This window comes from Alligator sinensis, unplaced genomic scaffold (assembly GCF_000455745.1).
Source record: "Alligator sinensis unplaced genomic scaffold, ASM45574v1 scaffold35_1, whole genome shotgun sequence".
NCBI classification, from domain to species: Eukaryota; Metazoa; Chordata; order Crocodylia; family Alligatoridae; genus Alligator; species Alligator sinensis.
Genome location: NW_005842340.1, coordinates 862,456 through 874,504, shown reverse-complemented (window position 1 = coordinate 874,504; position 12,049 = coordinate 862,456). Strand labels below are relative to the sequence as shown.

Sequence of the window (12,049 nt, the reverse complement as noted above, 5' to 3'; positions counted from 1 at the left end):
TGGTTAATTTGCCATTCCAAAAGGAAGGCAAATACTGGTGAATTATCTAGTGGTGACCAGTTATCTGAAGCTGATATTTGGAGGAATCTGGGGAGAGAGCACAGGTGGGGAATAGGACCAATGGTGAATAGTAGCAAATAATCCCAAAGGTGATTTACCCAGTTTACTGTACATCAAATTTAGCAGAATTATCTGCATAATACAGTTTATTCTGTATTCTATTATCTGCATAATAATGTCTGCTCATGGCACGGGTATCTAGAAAAACTGTATTTTGGCAAAACATGTTTTCTATCTTCTCTGGAAGTTGGTGTGTCATTAACTTTTTTTTTCCTATTGAGTAATGTCTTAGCTTTCAGTCAGATTCATTCAATTGAGATTAGTGGATCCTGTCAGGCCTGTGATGAATATGAACTAACCTAGTAACTAAGAACAATGAGCACTGAGATGTGTCTTTCTCACCACTTTGCAGGTAGGTGCCTGGGAAGCTCAACTCGCCACATTGTCACCTTTGATGGGCTGAATTTTAAACTGACTGGCAACTGCTCCTACACCATGTTTCAAGACAAAGAGCATGATATTGAAGTGATTCTTCACAATGGTGCATGCAGTTCAACACCAAAAATTAACTGTATGAACTCTGTAGAAGTAAAGCACAGCGGTGTATCCCTGAAGCTCTCTAGTGACATGACTGTAAGTCAAGTACAGTCCCCTTAACTGATAGAGCTATACTAGCAAAACTCTGTAGGTGTAGGCTAGACCTCAGAGAGCCTCTGTCATTGTAGGTGCGGACAGAAGTGAAAATTTTTGCGTCATCTGGCCACAAAAAGCAGTTTATAGCTGTGACCAAACACAAGTACATGGCTGCAAATAACTTAAAAAATGGCCAGTTGGGTAAAAATCTGACCCCTCATTGCATGAGGTATCAGATAAAGATGTTACAAAACATAGGGCCTTTTGTAACTGTCTGCTAAGCTCCCAGCCTGCTGCTGTTTTCAGAATGGGGGGGGAGGGAGCAGAGGGAGTTTAATTTGGGGGGGGTTTCAGCCCCCCCCACCCCCCCCGGAAGGTGGGGTGGGTATACTGCACTCCTCTTCCCCCGAGGTGGGAGGTTCTAATTCACCAACTCCACCCTTCAGCACCAGCTGGGGAGCCCCAAGGACAAGCTCCCTCTGTCGCCCATTCCCCTTCCCCTGCAGCCAACAATGAACTTCTGTTTGGCCTGGGATAATGTTGTAACTTGGAACACTTTGCAAAAATCATTCCGTTTGCACCCTGTAATCGCTCATGCAGCAGCTGCAGTGTCAATTTTAGCCTTGGCTGGGAATCTGGCCTAAAATGATAGGGTTGTACGAGGCTACGGACCATGCTTTGGATCTGGAGAAGCTTTGGATGCTTTGGCGTCCGAAGCAACATGTTCGGAACAAAGTGCTAGCTTTGTTAGGCTTTCCGAAGTGGTTCGGAGCTTCTGAAGCGCTTTGGAAAAACTTTGAAGCCACCTCTGAGATTCGGTATTGATTATTTCCTCTCCTTAGTCTGTGGTTTTGTAGTTGTTAATGAATTAATGAGCAATGATTAACACCTAAACTGAGGAGAGGAAATCATCTATAGAGACAATCAACTGCCCCAAGACAGACACAGTCAGTTGCACAAGCACCCATGGCATGAGTTTTGCCTGTCAGCAGCTAGGGGTGCAGGCCTACAGAACCCCTGAACTGATCTCCTCGACAGCTGGCAGGCTTCATGGCCATAGCAGGGGCCACCATCCCTGCAGCTTTCACCCTGCTGCGCCTTAACACACACACAGTGTCACCCATGTCACAAGTTTTGCTTGTCCTCAGCTTGAGATGCAGTTCCTCCCAAAGCCCTGCACCTTTTGACTTGAAACTTGGCAGGCTTTGTGGCTTCACCAGGGGCTACCACCCCTGAAGTTTTCACCCCCCTGTGGCTTAACACACAGATATGACATGCGTTTTGCTTTCAAGAATTTGGGGTACAGTTCCCCCTAAACCCCTGCACCGATCTTCTTGAAACTTGGCAGGCTTCATGCTCTCAGCAGAGGCTAGCAACCCTGTAAGTTTCATCCATATCAGACAAAAAACCCAAAGTTATAGATCTGTCATTGATTCCCCATTATACCCTATGGCCATTTCCGTGAGGTGGCTTCGGAGCTGCTTCGGCCGGATCAAAGCGGAAACCTGGTCCGGAGCTCTGGATCAGATCGCTGGCATCCAAAGCAGTCGGATCTAAAGTCAGATCTAATACCTGCCTACTTGCACAGGCCTATAAAATGACTCCGGCTTATTTTAAAGACAAGCAAGTGTCAATGTAATGGCCATATATAAAGCTTTCCAAATCTTTATTAGAATTTTAAGTATCTCACATGCACAGGATTGGCTAATTTGCCAGACAGAATTAACCTAGATGTGAATCTTTCCCAATGTAAAACAATACATGAACAGTGGACTCCAGCAAGGGTTGATATCTGCTCCAAGTCAGATACAGTTACCTTCATTCTCTCATCTCCCAATTAAGTTGATCTCTGCAGTGCCATATGCATTTTATTAGCCCTTCATTGTCATTCAGTTCTTTCATTGTTGCCCCTAAATTCCTGTCAGTGGGATGATTTTGTTGTCTTGCTAAGTCGGTGAGAGTTGTTTATTCTAAAGTCAGGGCTCATTACAATGATCATAAGAGGTTTTGGCCTGGTCTTGCAAATTGCTGTATGGCCTCCTTTGTTACTTGAATTTGATGGTGATGAGCATTCGAGAAGAGGTATTGGATGCCTTGTAGCATTATATCTTGACTTTGTAAGAACACATATAATGCTGAAAGATCCTAACTACATAGAAGAACATTGATAAAATATGTTTGCAATGAAAAGACAAACACACAATATATTTTTGGCATTTCTAGAGCTGAAACTTGGCTTGCAGCTTGCATGGGTCCTGTCAACTGGTCCTGCTGTTATTTATGTTCTTTTCAAATTAATTTCAGTCAGATCTTGGTTAAATCATGAGTATAAAGTTACAATGTGTTTAAGAAAAGCAGAGAGTCTTTAATGTATTTAGTCTGCTTGGTAGAACTGATGTGTTTATTTCATCTTCTCAAAAACAGGTTGCTGTTAATGGAGACAGGGTCAGTCTCCCCTACACCAATGGCCAGCTTGAAGTTGCAGTCTATGGAGCAATAATACATGAGATCAGGTTCTCTCATCTTGGACATAATCTTACATTTACTCCAAGAAACAATGAATTTACCCTCGAACTTAGCCCAAGAAGCTTTTCTTCAAAAATTCGTGGCCTTTGTGGTAAGTTTGAAAGTTACCAGTTTCAACTGCTTTTTCTGGGCTTCAAGCAGTATTGAGGTTTCTTGTTTTGTGAGATCCTCAAGGAGCAGGTGTGATACTGACCCTGTAAACTCCTCTGCATGAGCTGACCCTACACAATTTGGCTCTCACAATTGTAATGTATAAGGGTTCTTAGGACCATAGTGCTGGGCCATTGAATACAGTTCCTTCCATTTATAGGCAGTCATTAACGCAAGGAATCTCCAAAATCACCACTTCAAACCGTAACAGACAAAACCAGAAATGTCCTGTAGTGCACTATGAATAAAAGCAGGGGAGGTAAAGGCACTGACAGTAACCTGTCACTAAAATGATGGGGAGTTAACTGGTTAATATAATGTTCAGAGGATCCCAGGTCAAGGAGCATACCCCACACAGAGCTCATCTGTGTATTATATCTGAGTGCCTTCCAGTTGTGCATTAAACAACATGGCTACATACACAGCATTTTTTTTGTCTCTTATCTTCTCCACTGGTTTTTTGTTTGTTTTTAATGAATGTGTTGCTATTTGTGTGAGAAGCCCAGGGTAAAGACATGCCCCTACACTTGGAGTGGAGGATTGTTAATTGTCCTTATGTCCTGAAGGAGTTAATTTTGTCATCTTTAGTTGGTCTCTAAGGGTATTTTTACATGTGGTCTGGTGGTGGTGGTGGTGGTGGCAGCAGGGTGCAGGGGGGAGCTGGGTGTGGTGCATCCCAGGGTGTTGGAGGACTGCAGATTGCCTGTTATATCTCTGTGGAGCAGATGGAAGTTACCCTAATACGAGATAGGTACCATGGCCCAGAGTTAACCCTTGCCTGAAGTGGTGTAATTTGAGACGCTCAGAGGGTACTTAGCATGAGTTAATGAACTTTAACATGCAGATGTTCATGTTTTAAGTGCCCTTAGTGTGGTCTAAGTGTAATGTGTACCTTCAGCCTTAGTGTGATTCTATTCCATCCTGCACAGGTCCCTGAAAAACTGTTAATTGAAAAAACTCACTGTCCTCCTTGCTTTTTTGTTACTTAGTCATAAGGGTGAGGATTAGAGCTGTGCGAAATTTTGTTGGGTGTTTTGTTTCAAAGCTGTTTCAATGCATTTTGAGCTCAAAACAGCAAAATCAAAACAAAATAATAGGCTTTGATACAGCTTTGAAACAAAACAAGGGCACTCAAAACATTTCGAAAGTTTCAAAATGTTTTGAGTTTTGAAGCTGGGCTTACTTGGCTTCAGTGCTGGTCCCAGCTGGCAGTGGCAGCCTGCTGTCATCCCACGTGCAGATCCAGGGGCCCGCGCCCCCATGGGAGGAGTCCAGCACAGCCCTCCTGAGGGCGCGGGCCCCTGGATCTGTGTGCTGGATGACAGGAGGCTGCCACTGCCACCTGGGACCGGTGCTGGGTGCACCCCGTGCCCAGCACCAGGAAGATTGCTGCTGCTGCTGCTGCTGGCCCCAGGCAGCAGCGGCAGCCTCCTGTCATCTGGTGCAGATCTGGCTGTCCGCAGCCCCAGGAGGAGTCTGGCACTGCCCCGCAGCCCAAAACGAAATGAAACAAAACACTGTCCCTTTGAAACAGTGAAACAGAAGTTGAAGCGAAACGATGCTGTTTGTACAGCCCCAGTGATGATGTCGTGTTACCAACGTAGGTACATTCATGGACTGTTAGAGACTTAAACACGATGGAATAGAATTGAACGTAGGCACCTGAGCTCACTTACACACCTAACAGGAGGAATAGACTCTGGCCCTATGTATTTATCTGTCTTTAGAAATTATATATTGCAGTATAGATAATGATATAAAATAACAATTCAACAATGACCTCTCTGGGATGGTTTTGAAGGTTTCAGCGGATGGTTCATTTATGAACAATACTATCACCTTCTGTCTCAGAAGTTAAATTAATAGATTTCAGTAAAATTGTAACTCTAACTTTTAGCCCAAACACTAAGAACATTAACAGGGCATTTAAACACATATGTTCGTCTGCTCTGATGTGCCGGAAATCCAGCGCATTGGAGCAGATTTGATTAATCAAAACTGTGGAGCACATGAACCGATGCACTCAGCACTGAGTCGCCTGCATTTGTGTAAAAGGTATAATGTGTCAGCACTAAGAAAATGGTGGTGATGCGCTTTGAAAGTAAAACACGTTTGATATGTTTTAGTTGAAAAGAACACTGGCACCATTTTCTCAGCGCTGGTGCACATTTCGCCATCTATACAAATCCATGTGATGCAGCACTGGGAACTTTTAAAAGCATCTAGCACTGCATTGCGTGCATGCACCCACAGTTCTTATCAGTATGGACACAGGAACTGGTAGATACTTACATTATTCGGAATCTTGCTAGCTAAGGATGTCTGGCTTGATTCTTTGGCTTTGTCACAGTTGCATCTTTTCTGGCAAAATTACCCTAGAGAGGCCAATGTTTTTTCCCGGCACAGTACCTTTAAATATTACATGCAAAGGGGATCTTGCACATTTTTGAAGAATAAAGAAGTCCTGAACCATGCCTTTATGTTGGTCTATTTGCTTTTTCCTTAGGGATGTCAAATGCCATCCTCCTAGGTTTTTCTGAAATATTCATGGGTGGCTGAGCTATACATTAGGAGCTTTACTTCTCACACTTAGTCAACAGGGCCTCTGGGCCTCTTGAATTTTATTAAACAGATGTCTCTCGCTAATCCTTTTTCAGTTGTTGTTAAACAGGTGTTAACAAAAACAAAACAATCAAACCCACCCGAAACTCAAACTCTTACCAGTAGCAACCAGGAAAACGTGGAAACATTGAACAGTCTGGTTAAAATCCTTTACTCTTCAACTTGGTCAGCAATTACTTTCTTGTGGCATCACAATTTCAGTGGCACACAAAGCATCTACAGAATCATGCTTGGATGCCAAACGTAATAAATTAGTAGAAACAAATCCCGAACTTTGTGGAATCTTGCCCTGGGAGCTTACCTTTACACATTCTGGTTAGCTGTGTTTGCTTTGTCCTGTTTGTTCAAAATGGTTTTGCTGGTGATGTTGTTTTTTAAACTCCTTTGTTTTCTTTTGCCCTGTAGGGGTGTGCGATGAGAATGATGGCAATGACTTTATGCTAAATAATGGCTCTGTCACATCTGACAGCAGTACGTTTATTCAAGAATGGACTGTAAAAGAACCAGGAAAGGTGTGTGAGGTCGAGAGAGAGCGCAAATGTGTTGAACATACTGCTACGAAGTGCAGTGTTCTGTTATCTGCTCAGTTTGAAGAATGCCACAGGATAATCTCTCCAAACATGTTCTATGCTGCATGTCAAGAAAACAGCTGCTACAGTAGTGAAATCTGTGAGATTATATCATCCTATGCTCAAGCTTGCAGGACAAATGGGATCTGCATTGACTGGAGAATGTCAGAGTTCTGTGGTAAGGATTTCACTGCTCATTAAAACAAATACAGAAATCAATGTATACTCCAATGCTATTTCTCCCATTGTCTCCAGTTTGCCTGTATTGTAATCCCAGGGCAGCACAGAGCACTCTGCGAGATATTAGATAATTACTTTCATGGGCAGCCTAATTTAAATTTAGTCCCTGTTATCCATTTAACCTCTAACTGCAGAAAAAGGGGCACTGGAGAAAGTACATGCTTCTGTTAATCATTCAGGGCAGATGGTAACAAGTAGGGACAGCCTAACACAGTGAGTCTAGCAAGGCTATGAAACAGTGTACAACTACACAGTCATTGCCGAACCTTCCACACCTAATATGAGCCCTGGTCAGTATTGGTAATCTGCCCCAATTCCATCAATCCATAGCAGCTGCAGAAGTGGCTGAAACAGCGAAAAGATTAGGTTTAGGAATGGAAAGTCACAGTTCAGATTAATGGCATTTACTTATTCCAGCATGTAACTAGGATAAGCCTCCACTGGTGCAAATGATGGCTTTTCTTGACTCTCCTTGGAGCCTGTGCTGGTGTTCCTATATGGGTGATTGACCACTGATTGCTCAAACCAGGGTAAATTCCTCGTGTACACAAAGATTAAGCCTGTGAGGCCCCTCTACATGTGCAGGTAAAGGTGCTGTGGGATCTAATGTGCGATTCACAGAGTTGTGCCTCCTGCCAGGCAACATGTGCACAGCAGGAGGTGTGATTGTGGGATTGCTCCTTCAATCTCATTGTGCCTTATTGTGGGTGCAGGGGGAGCCTGATCCAGGGCTCCCTTTGCTCTGGCAAGAAGCAAGCTCCCGTGGCTTGGAGCCCCCATTCACTCCTGAGAGTGGGAGATCGCAACAGCCATAATCCCATAGCCCCTGGGGTTTCATACACCCCTGAGGCTAGGAGATCATGGCTGCCATGATCCCCCAGCTCCAGGGATTTCACTTGCCCCTTGGGGTAGCTGCAGCCTCTGGCTGCTGGAATCTACTTAGGTCATGGCACCCAGCACCCACAGCTCTGAGATTCTGGGTCCTCATGCTGCCAGGACCCAGTCAGCAACTACTGGGGCAGAGTCGCCTCAGTTGCGGGACTTCCAGCCCTGGCTAGGCAAGGTGCATCCCTATAGCTGGAAGCCTCATCAGCTGAAGGAGCTTGCAGCCACAGGGAAAACCCTGCTGCACGTGCAAGCTAAAGCTTGATAGCAACCAACTATAAAGTTAGTATACATTTTCAAGGTCTAACTTCATAGCTGGTTGGAGCTTTTTGTGACATGATGACTACTTTGCACATGTAGCTAGTCTCATGGTAATTGTGCAGTGAACTAGTTAATTGTGTGATACCTGTAAGTGTTGAGGGGGCCTGAGCATGTGAGAAAATAGGGACCTTGAGCTTTCAAGAAGAGAAGGTAGGAAATGACTTCTATGTGCAGTATGTCCTCTTCCCAGAGCAGTATCAGTTGCCCTCTTCTTAATAGAGCAAGTCAACCATAAATTGCTCTGCATGTACTGAAATCTTCTTTGCTCGTGTCCCAAATGATCAGTGAACATGGCAAGCAGGTTAGCAATGCAGATGCCCAAAGCCATGTAGATGTAAGTAACACGTTAGTCCCCAGGCTTGGTAGGATTCCTATATCTTTACTTACCCACTTCTCATTGCATGCATTAAACAGTTTCATTGCACAGGTGTCTAGAGACTTGTTGAGAAAGCACACTGTAAACTATAACGAATGAAGATAAATGACCATGAAGGCTCCTACCACCACATAGTCCTTTTAGGTATTCCTGCTTTCTTGTAAGGCTTGCTGTATAGGAAGGCATTGTTTCCTAGCTTTTAAACTCTGCTGCATGTGATAATTCTGAATGTGGGCCTCTTCCTCCAAATAGCCCTTTATGTTGTACCCTGACATGGTCACTCTTCCATTCATTCTCTGCATTCTCTCTTTCATCTTTTTTTCCACTTCCCTTTTTTCTTTCTCTGTGAATTTTCTGTGTTTAGTGTTTTCCATTTCTCATAGTTCTATTCTTTGTCTTGATTTTTTTTCTTCCCACTCCTTCTTTGCTTTCTGCATCACAGTTTAAGAACTACTGGGCTACAAATCAAACCTTCACACATGCATATGCCATGTTGTAAGGCAGTAAAAGAGGTGTTACAGGTGGTGACTTTCCTTCATGTTTCAGGCATGAACTCCAGGAAGCATTTACAAGTAAATAAATAAATAAAGAGCAAGTGGATTTGGCCTGAGTTAATTTATTAGATGGTTTTTCAAGACCTAGTTTTGGAGAACCTTGTTATTACAAATACATCTTTTAAGAAACAATGTCCTCCCAATATATTCCTAGGCAAAGGGGTAGGGGAGTGATGTTGCCTGCCATTTCCTAGATTTAGTGCTTCAACCAGACTTCACAAATTGCAACATCTGAGGCAGAATGTCAGAGAGGTATCTTAATAACTCTTCTGCATTCCTCAAATTCCCAGCGTATGACACAATAGGCTGGGACAGCCAAAGAGCTCCCCAATTTAACTCCAGTTACATGAAGCAGTCGCTGCTGTCTTAACAATGGCATCTTCTTCTTTTTTCCTTTTTTGAAGCAGGTGCATGTATACAGTTGCCAGAAATAAAATTGTTAATTACCAGGGCACAGAGCAGAATACATTAATGGCAACATAGCTTAATTGTCATAACTATACAAACTTATAAACAAGGGCATTGCACTAGCTTGATTTTTTTTTCAATGAACCCTGTTATGTGGCTAGATCTTGCTTATTTCTATGAGGCACAAGTCCCACAAGGAAATAGATCTGCAGCACCTCAGCAGCACAGTTCATCCCTGATCTCCCAAGTGGACAGGAGGATTTATGTGATGCAAAAGCCTTTAAGCAAATACAGTATATTCTCCCTTCTGTGACTTTCTGCTTCACTGATCAGTACCTGGACCAACCTTCTCCTGTATCTTTCTGCCCTGGCTGTGCTGCACGGAGTGGTTTTTGTGCTCATGGGAGTTGATAGACTAGACCAATAGCTGGCTACACTGAAGTGACTTATTATCCAGCCCATAGCTAGCAAGACTGACTGGCTGTGTAACATCAGGGCACAGAAGCTAGAGATACCTTTAATGGGCTTACTCCTTTCAGGAGCTATCTGCTGAAAAGGGTTTCTGCTATAGTATTATTTTAATGCAAAGATCCTAGAGAAATCCCATAGATCTCTAACTAGAAGAAATCAGTATATTTTTATGAATTCTTTTAGTGGGAAGGGAAACTTTAGTCATGTGGAAATCATGTTGTTTATACAGCCATTAAGGGATAACCCAGGGCATATCTACATCATAGCCACTTTTGTGTAGAGTAGGGATATACAGGCTGGGTTTAACTTTGGGAGCTTGAATTTTTGTAGCAGTCTAACCAAAACAGTACAGAGTTCAAGTATAGGCTCCTTTGCCCTACCAAGAAACTCCAGTATTACAAAAGTTGTATAGAAAGCAGGACTATCAATAAGGAAGATAAGCAGCATCAGCAGCCTTACTGGTTACTTACCCTATTTGTTGACATTTGCATGTTGTTCTTATGAGTAAATCTGTAGGCATTTCTTTCACAGACTTTCAGCATTTATTTTGCAAATGAGCCAGGACCTAACTAATAATAGAGTCACTGTAGTCTTGCCTGGCTTACTGTAATGGACCAGGGTGTGGGTACTCTGTGTGGGTCACCTGTGTTTCAAGATCATAAACCAGGAGTTTGGAGCTGTATAACAGAGGTCAGGGCCAGGACTTCAAACGTGCAGGAACTCAGGCTGGGGCAAGGCAGAAATGCAGGCAAGAGCAGAAGACTAGGAGCTAGGCAAGGGCTTGCAAGCAGTCCAGGGACAGTCCAGGGCACAGCAAGTAGATCTGTTGCCCAAACAGCTAGCTACTGTCTATTTGGGGCCTGTGAAGGCCTAAGCAGGCAGGACTCTCTTCCTTTAGCCCTTGTGATTTTTCAGTCTGGTTTCTGATCACTACCACCTGTGGCCTGGGGTGAGAACTTCTCCAGCTGGGCCTAGGCTCACTACAGTTGCAGAGAAACTGTGTTGCTATCTGGGAAAGCAAAGTCATTTCTAAACAGATCATCAGTTTCTCTCAGTCACTTTGAGGATCTAGAAAGTTTATTTTGTTCTGGAAACAATGTCTGTTGGTGTTCCAGAAAGGTTTCCCCACCTCCCTCCCCTCTGAATTTCCAATTTATAAGAAATTTTTTAAAATCTGCGGGTTTTTTTTTCAATTTAACCCAATCCAGATTTTAAAATGATCCACATTTACAAACCAGAAATCCTGCAAACCAGAAAGCCAAAGTTCCAGATTGATTCACTACCATCAAAGTTTCCTTACTGGTTTTACAAAGCAAGATTTTTGGAATTTGCTCTTGGACTCACCATAAAGAGATCATCATTATTGGATTCTCTTGCAACTAACGTAGGAAGGAATAATTTTCAAGTAGGGTGAAACCACTCTACTTCACATGAAATATTTTGCTCTTTGAAAAATGAAATATTGTCAAAATTTAAACTTTTTATGGGAAAAGGTAGACTTTGGTGGAATTTCATAGTTTCATAGTAGCTAGGGTCAGGAGGGACCTGAACACATCATCTAGCCTGACCCCCTGCCACAGGCAGGAATGAATGCTAGGTTCACAGCACCCCAGACAGGTGATCATTCAACCTCCTCTTGAATTTGCCCAAGGTAGGGGCGAGGACCACCTCTGTCAGGACAATTGAAATGCAGTGTTTGCTTCAGGTCAATGTTAATCCCTAGCCATCTAAACTATTACAGGGATCTATGGGAGTTGTGGTTCTGGATTATGTGTATCCCTGTACTCTGTGATGGGTCTTACTCTTTGCAGGAGCTAGGTCTCCCATGATTGACCATAATTGCTCCCTGTGTCTGAGCCACTAGGTTCTATTATTGGAGTCTTGCAGGCAGTGTCCAAAGTAACTAATGGAAGATGAAGTCCAGCAAGGGAACGTGGCCCCTGGATGTGAACAGGGATATGAGAAACCCAGAATTAGAACTCTACGAAGTGTTGTGATGAATTAACAAGTGGGTACAGACTGTCGTGTTGACCCAGCCCAAAACAAGTGTTTGATTTCTATCAAAAATATTTCTGAATCAAATATCTCTGGAACTTTTTAAAGTATCTAGATTCTCCCCCCTCATTCCCTCTATTTTTAATATGACTCGGGATAAAAAGAGGTGTCATGTGATCATATTTTCCTATAGGATCAATTGGCTATGGTTTCAAATGCAAAGACAGATTTTTTTCCCT

The 12,049-nt window shown here is 43.2% G+C and overlaps 1 protein-coding gene across 2 annotated transcripts in view; it reads left to right on the top strand.

Annotated features, from left to right (window-relative positions):
- Positions 1-12,049, top strand: part of VWF (von Willebrand factor) — a 204,098-nt gene that overhangs the window by 138,219 nt on the left and 53,830 nt on the right. For both annotated transcript variants that reach the window (XM_006028763.3, XM_006028762.3), the window contains exons 35-37: positions 473-693; positions 3,118-3,310; positions 6,397-6,738. In XM_006028763.3, coding sequence (XP_006028825.1) covers positions 473-693; positions 3,118-3,310; positions 6,397-6,738 — 756 coding nt within the window. The remainder of the gene's footprint in view (positions 1-472; positions 694-3,117; positions 3,311-6,396; positions 6,739-12,049) is intronic.